Below are 26337 nucleotides of genomic sequence, written 5' to 3'. Positions count from 1 at the left end.
TTGTCAACAAGTGAACTGAGAGGAGTCCCGAAGGGAACAGTTCGATTCTCTTGGTAACAGGGCCTTGTGGTGACACCATCTGTGGAGCGTCACTCAGGCCACCCTCCTGTACAGAACCGGGCGAACATCTACCTCCACACCGTGAGGCTGGCCCTCTCCTTGGGCTCACTTCTGAGGACAGACTTCTATTGCTGGTTTAGTCCTCAGCGCTGTGGACTATCCCTCCTTCACATTATAAGTTCTTCCAGAACATCTCCTTTACCTTTTCTTGTTAAGAACTCAGGGAACATGGCTCCTGTGGTTCCTGCTCTTTGTTAATGGTAAAACAAGTGAGGTGTGGGAGTGACGTCAGCCTCATGACAGAGTGAGCTTCCCCCACTGAACTCTCCCCCTCTAAGACACAACAAAAAGGACATTCAGATTCCAACAGAAGCTATTCACACAACACAGGGGACGTCTGAGGCACCCAGGCAGCCATACACCCAAGGACTGAGGTGCTGGAATCCCCAGAGGAAGTGGAAGGAGGTAAGAGGAGCTCCCTTCCTTCCCCAAGGACTGCAACCCAGAGACTGAGACCACGTGGCTCTCAGAGGATGGGGAGGGGCGGCTCGCTGCGTGAAAACCAGTGCTCTCCAAGACCCCTCACAGCCCGAGGGGATGCCCCTACAGAGGGAGTGGAACTGTTGCGAGGGTAGTTTCAACAAGCTGGCCCCTCAGGAGAGCAGAGAGCAAGAGCGAGGTGACAAACCTCTGAGACGGGGGAGGAGAAAGTAAGCACCCCTCCCCCACCCGGCCCGCCTGAGTGGCGCTTCAACACAGCGGCGCTTCAGCTCAGCCCCGTCCCCAGAGGCAGCGGTCCCCTGGCACCCAGGCCCCACCAGCAGGGGTAGTGTGACCGCACCCCACCTCCACAGGCAGTGGCCCCCAGGTGCCCAGGCCTGACCAGCAGCGGGGTGAGCCTGTGCCCCCACACCAGAGGCAGTGGCAGCTCAAGCCCCACCAAGCCACAGCCCCAGCTTCCCCTGCTCCACCTTGCCATAGCCCCAGCTCCTTTGGCTGGACCGTGCCTGCCCCCAACTCCTTTGGCTTGAGCGCTCTCCCCTGCCCCCCAGCTCCAGCTTCTTTGACTTGGCCTGTGCTCAGGCTCCAGCTGACTTGGCTCCAGCAACTTTGGCCCAGCACAATCCAGTCCCAGCTTCTTTGGCCCAGTGGTGCTCCAGCTCTTCCTTCTTTGGCCCAGCACACTCCAGTTCCAGCTTCTCCTGCCCAGCGCATTCCAGCTCCTGCTTCTTTGGCCCAGCGCCACTTCAGCAGCAGCTGCTTCAACCCACACACACCTGAGCCCCGGCTGCTTCGGCCTAGCTGTGCTCCAGTCCCAGCTGTTCCCACGCTCCAGCTCCAGCTGTTTCCACACTTCCCCCACAGCCGCCTCCACTCAGCCACGCCTCAGATCAGCCAGGGGCCGACCAGAGTGCCCATGGACTGAGGTGGGCCAGAATACACAGCCCTTGACCCCCACCCAGTGGCAGCAAGAGGAAACTGCAACCATATATTTTCATTATGAGGAAAAGTAAGCCAACACGAACAAGCACTTTGCAAAAATACATTAAATCTCCCAACCAAAAGGAAAATGACAAGCACCCAGAAGTTAAACTGGAAAGCACAGAAATGTATAACTTTAACGATAGAGAATTCAAAATAGCCATGATAAAAAAGCTTAATGAAATACAAGAAAACACAGACAGACAATTCAGTGAATTCAGGAGTTTCTTCACAAAAGAGATTGAAACTATAAAAAAAAAAAATCAGAAATCTTAGAGATGAAAAGCACAGTAGAGGAGACAAAGACAAATCTGGAAGCCTTAAGCATCAGAGCTGACAATATGGAGGAAAGAATTATCAATATTGAGGACAGCAATGCAGAAATGCTCCAAATGGAGGAAGAAAGAGAACTAAGACTAAAAAGAAATGAAGAAACTCTCCGAGAAATATCCGACTCAATTAGGAAATCCAACATAGGATTATAGGTATTCCAGAGGGAGAAGAGAGGGGAAAAGGATCAGAGAACTTGTTCAAAGAAATAATAGCTGAGAGCTTCCCAATCCTGGGGAAGGAAATGCCAGTGAATGAAATAGATCTCCTAAACATATCAACACGAAAAGACCCTCTCCAAGGCATATAGTAGTAAAGCTGGCAAAAATCAATGACAAAGAAAAAATATTAAGGGCAGCTAGACAAAAAAAAAAATAACATACCAAGGATTTCCTATCAGGCTCTCAGCCGATTTCTTGACAGAAATTTTACAGGCTAGGAGAGAGTGAACGATATAGTCAAAATTCTGAAGGACAAAAACTTTCAGCCAAGAATACTCTATCCAGCGAAAATATCCTTCAGATATGATGGAGAAATAATAACTATCCCAGATAACAAAAGCTAAGGGAGTTCATTGCCACAAGACCCCCACTACAAGAAGTGCTCAAGAAGGCCCTCATCCCTGAGGAAAAAAAGAGAACGGGGATTCAAAGTTTTGAACAAGGAGGAAAATAGGTCAACAAAACCAGAAAAATTGCAGTCCTCTATCAAAATAGATTAGCAAACACTTAATTATAAAACCAAAGATCAAGGGAAGGTAAGCACCAAGCATAAATATAACCTCATCATGTTAAACACGAACTCACAACACAAGAAGGAATACGATATGACAATGATAACTTAGAAGGGGAAGAGGAGAGGGATCGAATCAACTTAGCCTAAAGGAATAAGAGGCCATCAAAGGACTATCACATCCACGAGATTTTTTAATACAAACCTCATGGTAACCACTAACCAAATAATCAGAACAGAATCACACACGATAAAGAAAGAGAAAACTAAGAGAACCCCCATACAGAACTACCAAACTGAATTGGTAGTCCGAAACACATGGGATGAGAAACAAAAGAAATGCAAAAGAACGGGAAAAAGAGCGATCAAATAACAACAACAAGCCCCCATATATCAATAATTACCCTAAATGTAAATGGACTGAACTCTCCAATCAAAAGACACAGAGTTGGGGCCGGCCCGGTGGCACAAGCATTTAAGTGCGCACGCTCCGCTGCCATGGCCTGGGGATCGCCAGTTCGGATCCCAGGTGCGCACTGACACACCACTTGTCAGGCCATGCTGTGGCGGCATCCCATGTAAAGTGGAGGAAGATGGGCATGGATGTTAGCCCAGGGCCAGTCTTCCTCAGCAATAAAAGAGGAGGATTGGCAGATGTTAGCTTAGGGCTGATCTTCCTCACACACACACACATAAAAGACACAGAGTGGTGGGATGGATTAAAAAATCCATGTGTTTCCTCGAGGAAACACATCTCAGCTCTAAAGACAAACACAGGCTCAGAGTGAAAGGATGGAAGACAATACTCCAAGCTAATGGCAAACAAAAGAAAGCAGGTGTTGCCATACTTATATCAGACAAAGTTGACTTCAAGATAAAACAGGTAATGAGAGACAAAGAGGGGCAATATATAATGATAAAAGGGATATTCCACCATGAAGACTGTGAGGAGGACTAGCCCTGAGCTAACATCCAATGCCGATCCTCCCCTTTTTGTTCTTGAGGAAGATTGGCCCTGAGCTAATATCCGTGTCCACCTTTCTCTACTTTATATGGGACGCCACCACAGCACAGCATGTTGGTGCTTGCCCGGGATCCGAACCTGCGAACCCTGGGCCGCTGAGGTGGAGCACACTCACTTAACCTCTTGCACCACCGAGCTGAACCCCAAGACATATCCCTTTTAAATATATATGCACCCAATATGGGAACACCAAAGTACGTAAAGCAATTATTAACAAATCTAAAAGGAGATATTAACAACAACACAATAATAATAGGGGATCTTAACATCCCCCTCTCATCAGTGAACAGATCATCCAGACAGAAAATCAATAAGGCAATAATGGACTTAAGTGAAAAACTTGATGAGATGGACTTAACAGATATATGTAGAGCACTCCATCCAAACACAGCAGATTACTCATTCTTCTCAAGCGTGCATGGAACATTCTCAAGAATAAACCATATGTTGGGAAACAAGGCATGCTTATATAAATTTAAGAAGATTGAAATCATAACAAGCATCTTTTCAGACCAAAATACCATGAAGCTAGAAATCAACTACAAGGAGAATACTGGGAAAGTGACAAAGCTGTGGAGACTCAACAACATGCTACTAAACAACCAGTGGATCGTTGATGAAATTAAAGGAGAAATCAGATCATATCTGGAGACAAATGAAAATGGAAATACACCATGCCAACTCATATGGGATGCAGCAAAAGCAGTCCTGAGAGGGAAACTCATAGCAATACAGGCCCACCTTAACAAACAAGAAAAAGCCCAAATAAGCAACCTCAAGCTACGCCTAACAGAATTAGAAAAAGAAGAACAAACAAAGCCTAAAGTCAGCAGAAGGAGGGAAATAATAAAAATCAGAGAAGAAATAAATGAAATGGAAATCAAAAAAACAGTAGAGGGCCTGACCTGTGGCTTAGCGGTTAAGTGTGTGCACTCTGCTACTGGTGGCCTGGGGTTCGGATCCCGGGCGCACACCGACGCACCACTTCTCCGGCTGTTCTGAGGCCGCGTCCCACATACAGCAACTAGAAGGATGTGCAACTATGACATACAACTATCTACTGGGGCTTTGGGGAAAACAAAGGAGGAGGATTGGCAATAGATGTTAGCTCAGAGCCCGTCTTCCACAGCAAAAAGAGGAGGATTAGCACAGATGTTAGCTCAGGGCTGATCTTCCTCACAAAAAATAAATAAATAAATAAATAAATAAAACACAACCTATAATTAAAAACAAACAAACAAACAAACAGTAGAAAGGATCAATGAAACAAAGAGCTGGTTCTTTGAGAAGATAAACAAAATTGACAAACCCTTAGCCAGACTCACTGAGAAAAAAAGAGAGAAGGCTCAAATAAAATTAGAAATGAAAGAGGAGAAATTATAACAGCTACCACAGAAATACAAAGGATTATAAGAGAATACTATGAAAAACTATATGCCATCAAATTGGACAATCTAGAAGAAATGGATAAATTCCTAGACTCATACAACCTCCCAAAACTGAATCAAGAAGAAATAGAGAACCTGAATAGACCAATCACAAGTAAAGAGATTGAAACAGTAATCAAAAACCCCCCAAAAAATAAAAGTCCAGGACCAGATGGCTTCTCTGGAGAATTTTACCAAACATTCAAAGAAGACTTAATACCTGTCCTTCTCAAACTATGCCAGAAAATAGAGGAAGATGGAACACTTCCCGACATTCTACAAGGCCAACATCACCCTGATACCAAAGCCAGACAAAGACAATGCTAAGAAGGAAAACTACAGACCAATATCCCTGGTGAACATAGATGCAAAAATCCTCAACAAAATATTGGCAAACCGAATACAGCAATACATTAAAAGGATCATACACCATGATCAAGTAGGATTTATACCAGGGACACAGGGATGGTTCAACATCCGCAAATCAGTCACTGTGATACACCATATCAACAAAATGAGGAATAAAAACCACATGGTCATCTCAATAGATGCAGAGAAGGCTTTTGACAAGATCCAACATCCATTTATGATAAAAACTCTTAACAAAATGAGTATAGAAGGAAAGTACCTTAACATAATAAAGGTCATATATGACAAACCCACAGCCAACATCATACTCAATGGGGAAAAACTGAAAGTCATCCCTCTGAAAACAGGAACAGGACAAGGGTGCCCACTCTCGCCACTCTTATTCAGCACAGTACTAGAGGTTCTTGCCAGGGCAATTAGGCAAGAAAAAGGAATAAAAGGAATCCAAATAGGCAATGAAGAAGTGAAACTCTCGCTGTTTGCAGATGACATGATCTTACATATAGAAAACCCTAAAGAATCCATTGGAAAACTGTTAGAAATAATCTACAACTATAGCCAAGTGGCAGGGTACAAAATCAACTTACAGAAATCAGTTGCATTTCTATATACCAACAATGAACTAACAGAAAGAGAACTCAAGGAGACAATCCCATTTACAATTGCAACAAAAAGAATAAAATATCTAGGAGTAAATTTAACCAAGGAAGTGAAAGACCTATACACTGAAAACTACAAGACATTATTGAGTGAAATCAGTGATGACATAAAGAAATGGAAAAATATTCCATGCACTTGGATTGGAAGAATAAACATAGTTAAAATGTCCATGCTACCTAAAGCAATCTACAGATTCAATGCAATCCCAATCAGAATCTCAAGGACATTCTTCACAGAAATAGATCAAAAAATACTAACATTCATATGGGGCAACAAAAGACCCTGTATAGGTAAGCAATCTTGAATAAGAAGAACAAGGCTGGAGGCATCACAATCCCTGACTTCAAAACATACTACAAAGCGATAGTAATTAAAACAGCATGGTACTGGTACAAAAACAGACACAGATCAATGGAACAGAATTGAAAGTCCAGAAATAAAACCTCATATCTATGGGCAGCTAATCTTTGACAAAGGAGCTAAGGACATACAGTGGAGAAAGGAAAGTCTCTTCAATAAATGGTGCTGAGAAAACTGGACAGCCACTTGCAAAAGAATAAAAGTAGACCATCTTCTTTCACCATACACAAAAACAAACTCAAAATGGATCAAAGACCTGAAGGTGAGACCTGAAACTATAAAACTCCTGGAGGAAAATATAGGTAGTACACTACTCGTCATCAGCCATAAAGCGATCTTTTTGAATTCCATGTCTACTCAGACACGGGAAGCAAAAGAAAAAATAAACATGTGGGACTTCATCAGATTAAAGAGCTTCTACAAGGCAAATGAATCCAGTATCAAAATAAATAGGGAGCCCACCAGCTGGGAAAAAATATTTGCAAACCATATATCTGACAAGGGATTAATCTCCATAATATATAAAGAACTCACACAACTGAATAACAAAAAAAAAAACAACCCAATCAAAAAATGGGCAGGGGAAATGAACAGACACTTCTCCAAAGAAGATATACAGATGGCCAATAGGCACACGAAAAGATGCTCAACACCACTAATCATCAGGGAAATGCAAATCAAAACAACACTAAGATATCATCTTACACCCGTTAGAGTGGCTATAATTACCAAGACAAAAAACAACAAATGCTGGAGAGGTTGTGGAGATATGGGAACCCTAATCCACTGCTGGTGGGAATGCAAACTGGTGCACCCTCTATGGAAGACGGTATGAAGATTCCTCAAAAAATTAGAAATATCTTATGATCCAGCTATCCCACTACTGGGTATCTACCCAATGAACCTGAAATCAACAATCCAAGAGGCTTATGCACCCCTGTGTTCATTGCAGCATTATTCACTATAGCCAAGAAGTGGAAGCAACCCAAGTGTCCCTCGACTGATGATTGGATAAAGAAGATGTGGTATATATATACCATGGAATACTACTCAGCCATAAAAAAAGACAAAATCGTCCCATTGGCAACAACATGGATGGACCTGGAGGGTATTATGTTAAGTGAAATAAGCCAGAAAGAGAAAGACAAACACTGCATGATTTCACTCATATGTGGAAGATAAACCAACACACGGACAGATAGAACCATTTGGTGGTTACCAGGGGCTAGGGGGGTGGCGGGTGGGCATAAGGGGTGGAGGGATGAACTTATATGGTGACTGATAAACAATAATGTACAACAAAAATTTCACAATAAAAAAAAAAAGCAAGATGTGCAGAGAGCCTCCTGCTTTCCCGGCCTCCTCCCCACTTACGTGGGCACTGTGGTGTCTGATTGCTGTGCCCAGGGCTGCCCGTCGCAAGGAACCCCAAGAGGACTTCCTGCACTTCCCGTGTTGTACTAACGGGTGGAGATCAGCTGACGAGACGGTCTCTCCACTCCTCACTCCTGTTCTCTTCCACCAAATGTTCCTTTTCTATAAAGTTCCTTGAAACTAAAATACAAACCAGAAATCAAACAAATGTTGCATGCCGCACTCCATGATCACCGTATCATTTCCACACGGACTTTTATGGCAAAATAGGGAAAAGAGTGGCTGGATCTTTGCAGACTGTCCACACACCAACCAGAGTTGGAGATTAGCGATTCAGGCCCTGTTGGTATAAACAGCTTTTCCTTCTCTTCTTAGCGGGAGAGATGATCCTGCAAGATGAACTTCTCTTATCTGGGGTGATTTGCTCCTTCTCGTCAATGCCTCATGGTTCGTGGGCCCCAGCGAAGCTCAGCAGTGGGAGGTGGGGGAGGGCTCGGGCCGATCCTGAGAGCAGGTCACGGCAGGCGGACTCCGCACTCACTCTGCGTTAGGTCACTGGGACTTGGCCTTTGGCTTCTTCATCTATCTCTTGGCAACTTTATCTATTTGTTTCTGTGATTATTTGGGAGCAAGTAGTTACATTTCTTGAGCATTATTATTAGGTGTTCTTGGAATAAGAAAAATGTACCCAATAAATGTAAGAACTGCCTTAAATGAATTCACAGCTGACTCTGTATAAGAGGGAGGTTCGCCTTGTGAATAATTATCCTTGAGTAATCTGTGTGTGGTTAAGGTTGCGTGTCAGAAGCCACCCTGCTATAACTCAGTGTGCGGCTACTTTTCACTCACTGATTCTGTTACTAATTTCACCTCACTCTAGTGGGACTCCAACCCACGTGCAGAGGAGCTCTGAGGAGGGACCCACAGGTGGGTCTTGTACTCACAATCAGTCCCCTCCCTGGAGGGTTCTTTTCTGTTCAGTGTCTCAGATTTGAAACCAAATCAAAGCTGAGCAGTCAACGGCACAAGCCTTTATTCAATGGCCAAAGAATGGAGAAGTGGGAACTAGGTTCACAAATCAATCTCAGCTCCTGTTATAAGGTGTGTAGGTAATGAAGGGGAGGAAAATTCATAGTTTTCAGATAAATGGGCAGGCTTTTCTGGGGATCAAGTGTGCTACCTCTTTTCTTTCCTTATTTGGTCATATCCTGCCATTGCCATGGCGATTGTAAACTGTCATGGCACCGGTGAGTGTGTGATGTAGCATGGTAATGCATTACAATGAGCGTATACTGAGCTGCGGGGTCTGTGTCAGGTCAAGTCAGACTGCCATGTTGCCTTCAACTGGTGTTGACTGGTTTCAACCTCACGTCTCAGCATCTCCTCCCTCCTCTCGTTGTGGCTTCCTACAAGCTAAAGAGGACATGTCAGGCTTGTTCTGAGCAGGGCTGCAGTTAATGGCTTATGGGGTCAGTGGGCTGTGTAACAATTCTATTTTTCCTTCAGCCATCTGTGGCAGGAACTATCTCTTGGAATCATGAGAAGATAAAGAACACTTGGCTCCTGTCTTCGGGTAGCTTCCTGTCCAAGTGGGTAATCACCCAAGTAATAAACAGTACCCGAGTAATAAAGTCGCACGTCACACGAGAGAAGTGCTGTGGACGCGTTGATAAGGCACCACATCAGTTCAGAGCAAGGAGAGCGAGTATCTGGAGACTGGGCAGGAGTTCACGGACGGGAAGGAAGGGGGAACTGAGAGACCAGAGAAAGGACTTTGGTGGACCTTGGGGACTGAAGATGTGGCTGAGGCGGGAGGCATCACGGGCGACCTCTGGGGCCTTCCTGACTCTCATCCGCAGGATCCAGCTAGACCCCAGGCCCTGCCGCTCTTCCTCTGGCAATATCTCTCGTAGATCGTCTCCCTCGATTCTTTCCGTTTTTCTCCCTGACCATTATAGTGACCTCCTAAGTGACCTGAGAGCCACCAGTAGAACTATATTCCCTAGAAACAAAAACCAAACTAAACAAATCTCTGATCATAGACTCTCCTTTCCAACTTTTGGCTCTTTGCTGGCTTATTATTATAACCCTCAACAGTCTGGATGGAATCTTCTCTTTCTGACCCCTTTCCTAACACTCACCCCACCCCCAGCCCCCAAACACCTTCCGAGGACGCTGAGACCCTCCAGAACACGACGCGTCCGCACACAGGCACAGCTTGTTTGCTGGCCCCTCTCCCCTGGCCTCTGCTGTTCCCCACACTCTCCAAGTCTGTTTCTGCCTCAGAGCTGCCCCGCAGAGTGTTCTCTGCCCCCAAGACCCTCCTCGACCTCATCATTTGGATCTCAGCCCAAGACCTTCCCCGACCCCCTCATCTGAGGCGGTCTCCACATCTCTCCTTTTCAGGGCCACCGCGAGGCTATACAGTGCCTTTGCCGTAATTAGAGAAAATGCCCTCTGGCTGGTGCAGACCCCGTCCACCTCCTTGGCTAGGGACACATGGCAGGGGTGAAGACATTAATTACTGAGGAAGGCCATGGACGCACGCAGGTCACGGGTTGGAAGCCTGTGGCCAGATCTGGCCTGCACACTTTTGTTCCCTCACAGGGAAATTTTTTACCTTTAAAAATGTTGAGATCTTCACACATATTTCTGATTTCCGGATCCCTCAAAACATCAGCTCTGGGGTGGTACTGAGGAGGGGCTCCCCCGGAGGGGCTCGTGGGTCCCCACATACTGGTTCCTGTTACCTACTGGCCCGGTAGGTTTTCGAGATCCTGTAGAATGAGGAGCAAAGGGGACTAAAAGTGGCAGAACACTTGCAGTTAGGCCCAGAGAGGAGAGGGGAGCTGTGGAGGCCGAGGGACGGTGAAGCAGGAGGCGGGTGTGGGGCAAGCACAGGGTCAAAACGCCAGGTGGGCAGAGCGGGTCCATGGGGATGGGGAGGAGACAGCTGGGGTGGAGCAGGGTGAACCAAAATACCACTGATTTTGACAATTAAAAAGCACTGATCATCTATGGTGCAGTGGTGTAAGAGCATGAATTTCAGCATCGGAAAACTTTGTCCAAAACTTGGCTCAGCCAGTTTAGGGGTTATAAGGTCACCTTTATGGCTACACGACACAAACGATTGTGTTCTTTGCAGTCTGCGGGGAACTGGCTTCCTCATGGTGAGTTGAAACTCTGCCGTAATCACTTTCCCCACTGAAGCAGTTGTTTTTATACGTGATTTTTGGTAATGCAAGTTTTTCTCAGGACCACGACTTTTAGGTCTACAACATAGTATAACCCAATATGTGGTTAATTACTAGTAAATTTTCCCAGATGCCTCTTGGAGAAGCCATCACTTCAGGTGTCTCTAAAGTGGTTTATGTTTTTTTATAGAGTGACGTATTTTTCATTTTTACATATAGAAAAACTGAGTTATAAAAAGGTTATATTAGTTTAATAAGTTCAGATAGCCAGCCCAGAATCTAAATGGGGGCTTTTAAATAGCCTTGTCAACAGTTGGTTTCAAAGTCGCTCCCTCCTCATGAAGGGCGGAGGCAGAACTCACAGTTGGTTGTGTGATGAGCCTCCTGTGGTTGAGCATCCCCTGCTGCCCTCACAACTGACTAGCTCCCCAGCTGAAGATTTCTTAGAGTTAATATGCTATTGCAACCAACCCTGGAGGTTTAACAACTGACTGTCTCTTTGTAGACCTTCTTCTCTCCTTTGGAAGCAGGGAGAAAATTATCTTGTTTCTGGTAAAAAAATTTAGAGAGACATATGCCATTTATTGTTTTCTTGGAAAATATCTTTTTGTAGTTATGTCTTCTTAAAAAAGTTATTGCTCATTTATTTTTTTCCATGTGTTTAAACAAGACATATTGGTGGGTGGATAGATGGAGAGAGGCGTGATGGAGGAAATAGAGCAATGTGCTAACTGTGGAATTTAGGTGGTGGCTATATGGGCTGTACAATTACTGTACAATTTTTTAAACTTTTCTGTATGCTTGAAAATGTTTCTGGTAAAGTGTTGGGAAAAGAAGTTATTGCTCCAGACACCTAAACCTGCACATTAACTCTTGTGCCAGCAGGTGGTGGCAATCTGTGAAAACCAGACGGGTCTCTTATCTAAGCCGGCTCTGATTTCATACCTGGGATTTCACACTGTATGTACCAAAGTGCGATTTAGTTAAAATGGCTGGATTTATGCCCAAGGTTTCAGAGAGAGTGTTTTCGAGCTGAGGAGTGAATACAGAAACTGTACAGCAGTGGGGTCCCTCAGGATGTAAAATCCCTTCCCTGCTTCCTCCAGAGGATTTTCCCCTTCTTTGTTACTGGAACGTCAGAGTTGATGAACTACACTCCTCATTTTACTGCTCCTTCACTTTATTGCATTTTCCCCTCCTCACCCCTCTCCTCTTCCATCCAACCCCCACAGCAATAGCAGCCACGCTAATGTGTTTCATATACATCCTTGGATATTTGCGCTTTCTGGAATATTATTAGTGTCATTTTTGCATGTGTCTTACATTTCTGTGAACTACATACTTCTGCTCATAGTCTGACGCTGGAATTCTTTGGCATGCATCCTATGTCCTCCTTCTGAAGTAATGGACCCCTCCAACTCTGTTGACCACAAACTATGCAGTGACTAGCGTCCTCACACCGGCCCCCTTGTGAGTCTGTGGGCGATTTTCTCTGGGACATACACCACGAGTGGGAAGAAGACCTAGCCAGAGTGGAAACCAGTTTGCTGGGTATAATCGAACCACAGGCCCATTGCACGGAGGATGTTAAACACTAGTGTTTCTTTGCTTAATTCACCTGCGTTTCCATGGGCATCTCCTAACATGGAAAGGGAATTTGGATTTCAGTCTTTTTGTTTTTCTGAGAGAAACCTCAGATAAAAGAATAAACAGGAGTTTTGGCCACTCCTTTCGATTTTACCAGAGAGCAGTGCTCCCACTTCTCAATGCCTCATGGCGTGTACAACCATCTTAAGAACATTTGTTCATCTAACCCTCAAATATGTGCTGAGCTACTGCTCTGTGCTGGAGAGTCAGCTGTGGACAAGACGGGGGCCCCTGTCTCCAGGTGTGTATAACATGGGTGAATAGGACACCAAGAGTAAGGAAGGTGGGGTCGGGGGAGGACCGGGTGGGTCAGGGGAAGTGGGCAGCCTGGGCTCGTTCCAGAGACCAGAGGACGCGTGATGTGCTCAGCGGGGGGCAAACGGTTCAGTACGGTCAGAGCACGGATTGTGGAGGGGCTGTGGTGAAAGACGAGGCTTAAACAGGGACCCGCTCCAAGCTAGACGGTGGCTCTCATTTGACAAATGCCTCCCTGTTGTCATCACACGCACTTGTACTCCCACACTGCCCCACACGTCCTCTCGGAAAACATGCTCACGCTGTCCATCTGTACCCTCCCCCCAAAGCAAGCCCTTAGATGGCGGGCAAAAGCTTCTTGCAGGATCTGAAGCAGTTGCCGCTTCCCCCCATAGGCCCATGAGCAATTTTTGGTGGCAAAGTGGTTTAACCATTTTTGCATCACAATTGTGAAGCTGCAGTTCAGCTGAGGTAGTGGGTCCCGTTTAAAATGGTTGATAAGAACTGGGCGGAGTTGAGTCATTAAATTAGGTCCAGTTACAAAATTGATTTTTTTAAAAAATTACTTTTTTGAGGTCATATTGGCTTATAACCAAAACAGTTTTTAAGCAACAGTGGGCATCAGTTGGGGAAGCTTTTCAAAATGCCCCCCCTCTGCCCGTCTCAGTCCTGATGAATGCACACCTCTCCAGGGATCTGGATGCATTCTTTAGAAAAAGTTCCTCAGGCATCTAGGTGCACATTCGTGGTTAAAGTGAACACATGGAGACCTTTCGCTTGTGTAGAAAAGGACATTTTCAGAAAATTCTAGATTATGTTTTTGAATATTACACTGGCTTCACTAGGATGATAGAAGACAGAAGTCAGAAGTATTTTAGTAAGAGTCAATCCTTATAACGTGTCATAGAAATTTACTTTTGGGTAGTTTTCCGTTGGATCCATAAAGTCAGGGCCATGATTATAATCAGAAAGGTAGTAGTAAATTCCCTCTCCACCTTTATTTCCTCTTAAAAAGGGAAACACATGAATTATCTTCTTTCCTATTGGATCTACCTGAAAGATGTATAGTGCTGGCAAATTTGAGTTGGAGAAATCAGAGCTGACTTTACCATTATTGACAAGTAACTGGACGATTGCAGCCATTGCTCATATCTCATGAGGCAGCATTAAAAGTTGGGGAGATGTTGCAGAAAGAACTTATTGTGGTTTAGAGGGGACTTGAGCATCGTTCTCCATGGTCTGCTTTAGTTTGGGCTAAATCACAAATTAATGTATCAAGCAAGCATTAAAAAAAAAGGGAAGAAGCAGCCAGTTGCCAAGAAAGATAAAAAAGAATATTAGGTATGGTAGTGCCAGTGAGGATGGAGAAAAGGGGGTACATTCAGGAGATGTAGGATGTTGAACTGACAGCTCTGTGTGATAGATCGTCTGTGGGGGAGGAGGCGGAGACGATGGCTGGGTGTCTGTTTTGGACTGCTGGGTGGAATCCAGTGACCACAGTAAATAATGCAGTTATAATCATAGCATAAAGCTTTCTACCATGTGAACATAGCAAATAGTCATATGATGTTTATTATGATTTAGAACTGTAGAACATTAAGGAAAACCCGTACCAGAATTAGAAAATTTAGAAGAGCTTTTTTGGGAGATTTTTTTTTGGTTTGTTTTTGTTTTGTGATTTATTTTTTAACATTTTTAATGAAAAATTTCAAACATATATAAAATGAAAGAGAATAGTAATGAAACCCGTGCCTGCACTTCACTCAGATTCCCCAGTTATCAATTCATGTCCAACTTTATTTTATTTAAATAAACTATACTCCCTCACAACTGAATTATTTTTTTCAGCTTTATTAAGATATAATTGACCTACAACACTATGTGAATTTAAGGTGCACAACATGATGATTTGATACATGTATATATTGCAAAATGATTACTACAATAAGGTTAGTTAACACATCCATCATCCCACATAATTATCATTTTTTTTTGTGGTAAGAACATTTAAGATCTACTCTCTTAGCAACTTTCAAGTATATAATACAGTGTAGTTAACTATAGTCACCCTGCTGTACATTAGATCCCCAGAACTTATTCATCTTAAACTGAGTTTGTAGCTTTGACCAACATCACCCTGTTTCCCCACCCCCGGAGACCCTGGCAACCACTATTCTACTCTCTATTTCTCTGAGGTCAGCTTTTTTAGATTCCACATATAGGTCATATCATGCAGTATTCGTCTTTCTCTGTTTCACTTATATCACTTAGCATGATGCCCTCAAAGTCCATCCATGTTGTCACAAATGGCAGGATTTCCTTCTTTCTCATGGCTGAATAATATTCCACTTTTATATATATTCCTCATTTTCTTCATCCATTCATCCATTGACGCACACTTAGGTTGTTTCCGTATCTTGGCTATTGTGAATAATAATGCAATGAACATGGGGGTGCACATATCTCTCTAATGATTGCATTTCCTTTGGATACATACCCAGAAGTGGGATTGCTGTATCATATAGTAGTTCTATTTTTAATTTTTTTAAGGAACCTCCATACTATTTTCCATAGTGGCTGCACCAATGTACATTCCCACCAACAGTGCATAAAGGTTCCGTTTTCTCCATGGCCTCACCAACACTTGTTACCTCTTGTCTTTTTAATAGCCATTCTAACAGGTGTGAGGTGATATCTCATTATGGTTTTGATTTGCATTTCCCCAATTATTAGTGATGTTGAGCACCTTTTCGTGTACCTGTTGGCTTTCTGTATGTCTTCTTTGGAAAAATGTCCATTCAGGTCCTCTGCCCATTTTTAAATCAGATTATTTGTTTTTTTGCTATTGAGTTGTATGAGTTCCTTATATATTTTGAATATTAACCCCTTATCAGGTATATGTTTTGCAAATATTTTCTCCCATTCAGTAGGGATGAAGATGGTTTCATTTTGTTGATGGTTTCGTTTGCTGTGCAGAAGATTTTAGTTTGATGTAGCCCCATTTGTTTATTTTTGCTTTTGCCACCTTTGCTTTTGGTGCCATATCCAAAAAATAGTTGCCACGACCAATGTCAAGGAGCTTTTTCCCTATGTTTTCTTCTAGGAGTTTTAAGGTTTTAGGTCTTACATTTAAGTCTGTAATCCATCTTGAGTTAACTTTTGTGGGTGGTGTAAGATAGAGGTCCAGTTTCATACTTTTGCGTGTGAATATCCAATTTTCCCTACACTATTTATTGACAAAATAATCCATTTCCTATTGAGTATTCTTGGCTCCCTTGTCAAATATTAGTTGACCATATATGTATGGGTTTATTTCTGGGCTTTCAATTCTGTTCCATTGGTCTATGTGTCTATTTTTATGCCAATACCATACTTTTTTGATTACTATAGCTTTGTATTATATTTTGAAATCAGGAAGTATGATACCTCCAGCTTTGTTCTTTTCAGGATTGCTTTCTATGTTTGGAGTCTTTTGTGGTTCCATACAAATTTTAGGTTTGTTTTTTCTATTTCTATAAAAAATGCCATTGGAATTTTGATAGGGATTGTGTTGGATCTATAAATGGCTTTGAGTAGTGTGGGCATTTTAAAGATATTAATTCTTTCTATTATCTTTCTATTTATTTGTGTTTTCTTCAATTTCCTCCTTGGTCAAATTTATTCCTAAGTATTTTATTGTTTTTGATGCTATTGTAAATAGGACTCTTTTCTTTATTTCTTTTTCAAATAGTTTGTTGTTAGTGTACGGAAGTGCAACTGATTTCTGTATGTTGATTTTGTACCCCGGAATTTTACTGAATTTGTTGATTACTTCTAACAGTTTTTTGGTGGAATCTTTAGGATCTTCTATATGTAAGATCACGTCATCTGTGACAGAGACAATTTTGCTTCTTCCTTTCCGATTTGAATGCCTTTTATTTCTTTTTCTTGCCTAATTGCTCTGGCTAGGACTTCCAGTACTATGTTGAATAGAAGTGACAAGAGTGGGCATCCTTGTCTTGTTCCTGATCTTGGAGGAAAAGCTTTCAGCTTTCATCATTGAGTGTGACCTTAGCTGTGGGCCTGTCATATATGACCTTTATTATGTTGAGATACGTTTCATCTATACTTAATTTGCTGAGAGATTTTATCATGAAAAGATGTTGAATTTTCTCAAATGCTTTTTCTGCGTCTATTGAGATGATCATATGATTTTTATTCTTCATTTTGTTAATGTGGTGTATCACATTGATTGATTTGCAGATGTTGAACCATCCTCATATCTTAGGAATAAATCCCACTTGATCATGATGTATGATCCTTTTAACGTATTGTTGAATTTGGTTTGCTAATATTTTGTTGAGGATTTTTGCATGTATGTTCATCAGCTATTGGCTTCTAATTGTCTTTTCTTGCAGTGTCCTTATCTGGCCTTGGTATCAGGTTAATGCTGACTTTTTCAAATGTGTTTGGAAGTGTTCCCTCCTCTTCTATTTTTTGGAAGTTTGAGAAGGATTTGTATTAATTCTTCTTTAAATGTTTGGTGGAATTCACCAGTGAATCCATCTGGTCCTGGACATCTGTTTGTTGGAGGGTTTTTGATTACTGATTCAATCTCCTTACTCTTAATTGATCTCTTCGGATTTTCTATTTCTTCATGATTCAGGCTTAGTAGGTTGTATGTTTCTAAGAATGTCTGTTTTTTCTAGGTTGTCCAATTTGTTCATGTATAATTGTTTTTAGTAGTCTCTCATGATCCTCTGTGATTCTGTGGTCTCAGTTGTAACATCTCCTCTTTCATTTCTGATTTTATTTATTTGAGTCCTCTCTCTCTTTTTTCTTAGTTAGTCTAGTAAAGGTTTGTCAATTTTGTTTATCTTTTCAAAAAACCAGTTCTTAGTTTTCTTGATCTTTTCTATTGTTTTTCTGGTCTCTATTTCATTCATTTCTGCTCTGACCTTTGTTATTTCTTTCCTTCTGCTAACTTTGGTCTGAATTTGTTTTTCTTTTTCTAGTTCCTTGAGGCATAAAGTTAGGTTGTTTAATTGAGGTCCTTCTTTTTTCTTAATGCAAGTGTTTACTGCTATAGACTTCCCTTTTAGACCTGCTTTTGCTGCATCCCATAAATTTTGACTTGTTGTGTCTCCATTTTCATTTGTTTCAAGATATTTTTTGATTTCCCTTATGATTTCTTCTTTGACCCATTGGTTTTTCAGGAGTGTATTGTTTAATTTCCACATATTTGTGAATTTTCCAGTTTTCCTCCTGTTACTGATTTCTAGTTTCATACCATTGTGGTCAGAAAAGATACCTGATATGATTTCAATCTTAAATTTGCTAAGACTTGTTTTGTGACCTAACACAATCTATCCTTGAGAATGTTCTGTGTGCCTTTGAGAAGACTATGTATTCTGCTGCTGTTGGATGGAATTTCTGTATGTATCTGTTAGGTCCATTCGGTCTAAAGTATACTTTAAATCCAATATTTCCATGTTGATTTCCTGTCTAGATGATCTATCCATTGTTGAAAGTGGAATATTGAAGTCCTCTATTATTACTGTATTGCTATCTATTTCTCTCTTCATGTCTGTTAGTATTTGCTTGACATATTTAGGTGCTCCAATGTTGGGTGCATATTTATAATTGTTATATCCTCTTGATGGATTGACCCCTTTGTCATTATATAATGACCTTCTTTGTCTCTTGTTACAGTTTTTGACTTAAATTCTATTTTATCTGATATAAGTATAGCTAACCCTGTTCTCTTTTAGTTTCCATTTGCATGGGATATTTTTTCCATTCCTTTAGCCTGTGTGAGTCCTTAAAGCTGACGTGTGTCTTCTGTAGGCAGCATATAGTTGGGTCTTCTTTTTTAATCCATACCGCCACTCTATGCCTTTTGATTGGAGAATTTAATCCACTTATATTTGAGGTAATTATTGATGGATGAGGACTTACTCATGCTGTCTTATTGTTTTCTGGCTGTTTTGCACTTCCCTTGTTTCTTTCTTCCTCTTGATGATTTCTGGGGTGGCATGCTTTGATTTCCTTCTCTTTGTCTTTTGTGTATCCACTGTAGGTTTTTCTTTGTGGTTACCAGGAGGCTTACATAAAATATCTTGTAGATATAATTGTCTCTTTTACACTGATAACTTAACTTTGCTCACATACAAAAACTCTATCCTTTTACTCCCTCCACATTTTATGTTTTTGATGTCATAATTTACCTTTTTTATGTGCGTACTATTAACAAATTATTGTAGCTATAGTTATTTTTGATACTTTTTCCTTTAATCTTTGTACTAGAGTTAAGTGATTTGCACACTGTCATGTTACAGTATTGTAGTATTCTGAAATTGACTTTATGCTTACCTTTACCAGTGTGTTCTATACCAGTGTCTCTGTCTTTAAACCACACAAACTAAGCCTTAAATGTGTAATGTTCAGCTTTTGAGTCTTTTCTGAGCAGTTGCTTTACAGTGTTTGAAACGCTTAAAGCTTTGGTTTGCGTGAGGAGAATCTCAAAGACACACAGCCCTGAGTTTGATCTACCAACCACAAAGCAGTCTTTCTCCTTTGGCCTCGAGCTCATCACTTTACAACAGTGGACCAGCCTCTGTGAGCCACAGGGAGCGCCCTAGTGTTCTGGTCTTGTAAACAGAGACAGGCAGAGGAGGAGAGGTCATGGGACCAGAGCGTGAGCTGATGAGAGCTTTCCGGGGTTTTTGTTATGGCTGAGAGACAGACACACATGCTCCTATGACAACTGAAGTGTGTAATTGGGGAGGGGACAGCTGGCACGATGGCTTTGGTTGGTCTCCCCTTTCTTGCTCTTTCTGACATGTCAGTGACTTTCTCTGAACAGGAAGAATTAAGCATTGTTACTGTTTTAGATTTTGTTTGTGAGTTAGGCTAAAATATAAATTGTACCTGGTAGCTCACGGGATGCTAAAGCAGAAGTTAACACCTCAAGGATTATCCTCTCACTTATAGATGAAGAAGCTGAGGTTCCGAGAGGTTGCTATGTTTTTCCTGGAGTCTCACAGCTAGGAAGTGGCCAAACTCAGAGAAAAACCAGGTCTTCCTTCCTCCCTCCTTCACCTAAGCAATTTGATGCACATTTACCAGGAGGAACTGGAATCCTTTCTTAGGAGGATTTACTGATGCACACACAAATCAACATTCAGAAGCCTGTTCTGATTTCCTTTTTATGGTTGTAAATATAGCATAATGACCATTGAAAATAAATCTTTGGATTCCAAACTCGACGATGTCCTTCAGCTCCATTCTCTCTCTTGGGTTACAACGACATATTTCCATTTTATTGCAGATTGAACATAAGCAGTTTTACTACACAGCCAGCAGTTTAGCCAGACCATTTTAAGTTGCAAGCCTCTCCAGATTCATCTTGAATGAACTTGAGGTTGTGTGTATATAACCGTTTTCAATGGTGTTTTCCAACTGTCTTTTAATGGGCTATAGACGGTTCTCTGCTGGTCTCAAACTGTAAATTTATGCGGTGTGTGTTATTTTCATTTTTAGGACCAGATCTTTATGGAAAATGTAGGTGCAGTGAAGCAGCTCTGCAAACTAACCAACAACCTTGAAGAAAGAATAGAAGAGCTAGAAATTTGGAACAGAAAGCTGGCCAGGCTAAAGCAGCTGAGTGGTTCGAAGTCCTCAGCCAGTGAAGCAAGCTCCATCAGGTATATCCAGGATCGCCGTGGGAATTTGGAGATAGGAGAGAGGAGTCTTTCCATAACTAGATCAATCTGAATGGTCTTTTCCATCAAGCAGCAACCGCTACTTGCTGATAAACTCCCTATTCTTCTTTTAGAGTGTTTGGAACACAATTGCCTTGTGTGATAATTTTCTTATTTTTTCTGTTGCTGCTTTTAAAATGAAACAAAACATGCCACGTCTGTTTAAGAGCGGTTATTACAGGAAGTGCTACATTTTAGCAAAAGGGTAACTTCTACTTTAATGAGGATAGACGGCCATTTCTAAATTTAGAAAACCGTGCTTGGTCTTGTTGGTGGGGGCGTGGCTTTTACTTATTTATTTTTATTACTTAAGGAGGTAAATGCACATTTCCTGGGGTATAATTTTGAGAAAAAGAGAAACGTAACTTTTAATGGATTCATTTATGCTTACTACAGCTGTTTTCCACAAAAAGGAACTCTCAATTGCCTTGACTTTTCGGTTTTTAAATTACCACTGTATTACAGAAAAATCATACTGCTGTGTTAGTGACAGTCTGGGCCTTTGTTGCATAACTCCTGGAGAGCCATTTGAATAGTAATTAATTTTCTCTCTCTCTTTTTAAAGCAAATTTAGCAGAGCCGTTAGTGTGTCTTCTCCAAGAAGGGCCATTCCCCCAAAAAACAGCAAGGTAAATAGACTTAAGTTTATAATAAACGGAGGTGATATTTTCTATTAAAAAAAAGTCTTTAGAGAAATTGATCAAGAATTTTTTTCTTTATTTGTGGATGGATTCCCTAGTTTGCATCCTTACGCACTTCAGATATTTAAGTACTATCCATTTAATAGATATTAACTGGTTTTTCAAAGAGATGTATAGAGAAATGGGTACAAAACATGTTTATTTCAGAAACATTGTAATCAAACACAATGGGTTCGTCTCCAGGTGAGTGTGGAGCCAAAAGGCACAACCAAGGCAGGAGTGGGTGAAGAGAGGTTTATTGCTCACAAAAGCCATGGAGAACACCGGGGATAGTCTCCCCGAGCACAGCGTGGGGCTTCTTTCTATGGGGAGCATTCACGAACAATCATTATGGAAGCTCTTGTCATCGCTGGTAGGGGGAGAGGATTCAGGCACAAGCGCAATCATTAATCACGTTTCTTCACACATCGCATGTGTAGAGAATGGCAGATAAGTCTTGCCCTGGGTGGAAAGCCTAATATTACAATGAGACTATAATGAGGACAGTTTACTCTAGTTCATTCTGCAGCAGTGTGAGGCAGCTAGAACCAGCTTCAGCTGGCTTGCTTGTGGAAACTTCTGTGGTTAGGCTCTTCCTGAAACCTTCCGTCTGCAAAACACTCAACAGGTAATGTTAGTTTTTCTACCAGATCCTTGGTACCCCTTTCTTTACCTGGCTCCCTGGTTACCACATCTTCCTGCCAGTTTTGTTTCTGTCATCCCCATTGGGTGAACTGCATCAGCCTCATGTGCACACGGCCCCAGGCTGCGAGAGCTGTGTGGATGCCTCATTCCACTTAGTTCCTTATCTTTGACTCCAGAAGATCTCAAAGGACCTCTGTCAATCCTCAGAGCCCTCTTTTCCCTTTGATATTTAGTACAATACATGCATGTGGAGAATAGGTATTCACTTGCTTGCAAAGGTTAAAATATGATGGCTGTATTAATGAACAGAGAACTTTCACCAAATGGGATCACATTCACAGTAAAAAGTGAAGGTTAATCATTTATTAACTTGAAGGAACACCCTCTCCACTGCAGAGAAGAGTCAGTGAGGGGAAGCTGCAGGACCTCCCTCCGAGCTGCACTTCGTGGATGGCTGCGAGGCCCAGCCTGCTGCCTCCCATGCCCCGGTGTTCCAGGGTGGCCCTCCCCAGAGGAGGAGTTCATGACCTTCATCCATCCTGTTCAGGGCTGACCTGATGTCTGGGCCGTTGCCCTAGTTTACTCTCTGCTCCTCATGTCATACTGCAGTGAACTACTCTAAAAGGAGGCAGAGAGAGTTTAACAGTCTACTAAAAACTCCTAAAATGTTATGCTGCTGGCAAGCTTCTTGGTGTACCAACGAGCATAAATGTGTGGATAAAGACCTGTGTAGAAGTGTTTGTGGGCAAGTTACTTAACTGCATTGGGAAATAGACACAATAACAGTGTCTGCCTCACAAAGATTGCTGATGGGATTGAATGAGCTAGAGCCCCGAGCACAGTGCCCAGCACATAGCAAGTTGCTCAATAAACACAAAACATTGAAAACATCGTGTAGGGAAGGTGCCCGTGTAGGAACCAGTCTGCAGGGGGATGGAAGGAATGGTGCCCACGTCTGCGGTGGCCCTGATAGGTGCGCTTTGGTCACGGGCCACCTCTGGAGCTCCCATCTTGCAGCCAAAGAATCTCTTTATTTTGCAGTCATCTCCGACTATTCACTGGAAGGTGTAGTCCCTGAGAACAGGCCCCATGTCTGCCTTCCTCACTCTGTGTCTCAGGAAATGTTTGTCAAATGGACACATGAATGGAGAGCCCAGTCTGAAAGTACTCCTGGAAAGCTCATGGTCTACATTACAAACATTAAGTGGTTCAGGTCTCAGGTGTGTGGGCGGCGTGGAGGGTTGGGATGTGGACAGAGAATCAGGAGCTTATATAGCCATTAAAGAGCACCCTGTCAACACGGGGACCTCTTGCAGCCACTGTCCCAGGCACTGTCGAGGCAGACAAAGGTGAATGAGGTGTGGGCCCTCCACCCAAGGGTAGCCAGGGAAGATCAGAAGAAAACACAAAGAGCTGTTGTAGCTGGATTCAATCAGAGTGCTGCCCGAGTGATGCGGGAGCCGGGCTTCACGGATGAGCGGGCTTCTGCTTGATAGGAACAGGGCTGCAGGAGAGGCTTCAGGTGAAGAGACACGGGCGATGTCTGAGCTGGACTGACTTCACTGAAGGGTCGGGTGGGCGTTGGTTAGGGAGGAGATAAGGCTGGAATACAGGTTAGGCTCAGTGTCGGGGTCACCTGGTTAAGGAGTTCATTTGGTAAGCCGTGAGATCTTTTGAATAGTAACAATAAGATCTGAGTTGTGTAGTGTTTCCTTCTTTTACAGACAGAAAAAGGGAGGCAGCACAGCACTGAGGTTAAGAGTACAGATTCTGGGGCCGAATGTGTTTTGGTTTGAGCCTGGCCCTGTGACTTTCCGGCTGTGTGATCCTGGGTGAGGAATTTAGCCTTCTGGCCCTCATTTTTCCCCATCTCTGGAGTGGAGATGACAGCACCTGCCTCATCGGGTTGTTGAGAGTTGTTGTGAGGAGTAAGTGCCTTAGTGGTTTGTGGCATGTCGTGTGTGCACTGTGAGTGTTCACCACGTCGATGTTTTCAAGCCCATTATTCAGTGATTCTCAAACTTGGCACGTATCAGAGTCTCCCAGGAGCGTCACTCTGTGTGGAGGAGGGGAGAAGGAAGGAATGAACACGGATCCTTTCCATTACCCCACCTCTTACAGATTCCCAGCCTCCACACCATCCCAAGTGAAAACCTACTGAATCAGAATGTTTCAGGGAGTTTAGGTTTTTAACAAGCTCCCTAGTAATTCTCATGCAGACGTGAATTTGAGAACCATTACACCGCTAATTGGATCCACTCAATAACTCTGAAAGGCAGGCAGGTATTATTTATCATTCCTGCTTTGTTGATGAGGAAAATGAAGATAGATGACATTTAGATGACTTGTTCAGGACTCGATTCTAGGTCTGACTCCAGGTCTTAGGCCATCTCCCTAAACAAGGTCAAAAGATTTTGAGCAGAAGTGTGGAGATTGAAAGTAATCTAGCAGTGTGGGGAGTAGGTTGGAGAGGGGAGTGCTTATCCTGAGACTGATAACTGTTTGATTCTAATCGACTCGACAAATTTCACTGAGTTCCTCCTTGGTCGCATGCCGTTAGGACACCTCAGGACAGTTCCCGTGAGGGGCAGGAATGGTGCAAACGTTTCACTTCTTGGTGTTCACAGTAGCTTCCAGCTGCACTCAGGGATGACTCAGTCACAAGAGCCCTCAGTGTGTGGGTACTCATTGAAAACGGTTAATCCCCCCTCCACCCCCCAATATTATATTGAAGAACGTTTTCTTTATTCAGACAACCAGCCCAAGATATTCAAAGAAAAACCAATGTTAAGCTATTTCTTAACCACACCATCCTCCAGTTCCCTTCCGACTAGTAAGCACGATCTACCCTGCACCCCAGGAGGAAGCAACTTAATGCTCCCTACACATTAGCGGGAAAGCTCGTGTTTAAGGAGCACCTTGTCTACATGGGCAGAGACCTCTTCTGTCTCTTCGACGGACCCCCCAGCCCTGGGGACTGCACAGCTGCCTGTCCGGTGTTCTCGCCCCAGTACTCCCAGAAGTCTTTATGCCAATGTGTATCGGTCCTAAAGGCTTGCCTCCTTCATTTCCTAGAGACCGTAATTTGCTGAGTCTTATATCCCCTACAGTCTTGTACATAGTGGTGCTTAATGAATATTTGTTGAATGGATAAAAGAATAAGTGAGACACAGGCCAGAACTGTCCTTAACGATAGGTGGCAGAATTGGGTACCAATGTGTATGATTTAAGGAGCACTTAATAGTATTGCCTGCCACAAGAATCTTTTCCACGTTGGTCGCAATGCCTGAAATTCTTCCACTGGGATTTATGCCATCGTGTCTTGAAGACCTTTCGATTTTCAGAAGTGTCCTATTAGAAAAGATGGACATGTTCTGACAGGATCTTGTCTAGTAGATCCTCTTCTCTCATAAAACTTCAAGAACAAGCGCTGACTGCATGGCACAGACGCCCGTCCTGCAGGAGGTCAGGGAAAGAGATTTCTGTAGCCTCGAGTGCCAAGGAAAGGGAGGGGCTAGAGATGTTCTAGAGAGAGACGGAGGGGAGGAGGGAGAGGGAGCTTGAAGAGCCACCACCATCCAGGGGGAGCAGCAAGGATCCCGCTGGGAGCAGCCTGGCATCCTGCTCGCAGTTAGTCACTGATTTATCACTGCTCATTACTGAATCTTTTTATAGGTTTATTTTTCAGGAGAAAAACAGTCGTGTCCTAACTGGGTTTTCCAGACCTTGGTTATAAGTCTCATTGCTGTGATGGCATTTTGGTAAGAAAACCTCATTGTTATGCTATGTCAAGCTCTTTTTCCTTCCTGTCTTCCTTTCTCATGTATGAACAGGGTGCTGACCTTCTATTTACTTTGAAGACAAGGAGCCCTTTAAACAGTATTGACCTTTGGTTCAGCTTAGCGACGAAGGAGCCCCTGAAGAACTCATCCTCTGAAGAAAAGCAGGCTTTCTGCACTGATGTGTGAGACGAAGGATGATTTTTTTTCAATCAACTGATATTTTTTAACAGCTGGCTGTGCCTTTCACGTGTGTGTGTCTGTGTATTTTTTTGAGTCTTTTGAATAACTTTCTCAAATTCTTTGTTCTCCCTCCTGTCTAATTGGGGGAAAAGAGTGAGTAAGCAATCAGGTACAATCTGCTCTCCCCTGGACACTCATATTTATTAGGATTCTTCTGGATTCGTTAGTGGAGACTTCACACCAAAAGGACTAGGATATTACCCCACAATGTACAATATGGTGAAAGTATAGCCAAGTTTGCTAAGCAGTTAAAGAAAACAATCACAAGAAGGACAAAAGTGTTTGCTGTGTGAGCTCTGAGTGCCTCTTGACCGCCATTGCCCTCTGCAGGGAG

The 26337-nt window shown here is 42.8% G+C and overlaps 1 protein-coding gene across 1 annotated transcript in view; it reads left to right on the top strand.

Annotated features, from left to right (window-relative positions):
- The window catches only part of MYRFL (myelin regulatory factor like), a 93663-nt gene that overhangs the window by 53965 nt on the left and 13361 nt on the right, over positions 1-26337 (top strand). Inside the window, 3 exon segments of the mRNA XM_058557637.1 lie at positions 20436-20599; positions 21222-21285; positions 25657-25742. Coding sequence (XP_058413620.1) covers positions 20436-20599; positions 21222-21285; positions 25657-25742 — 314 coding nt within the window.

Source organism: Diceros bicornis, chromosome 17, assembly GCF_020826845.1.
Source record: "Diceros bicornis minor isolate mBicDic1 chromosome 17, mDicBic1.mat.cur, whole genome shotgun sequence".
Lineage (NCBI taxonomy): Eukaryota > Metazoa > Chordata > Mammalia > Perissodactyla > Rhinocerotidae > Diceros > Diceros bicornis.
Note: the sequence above shows the minus strand (reverse complement) of the source record. Positions and strands in the feature narration are given on the sequence as shown.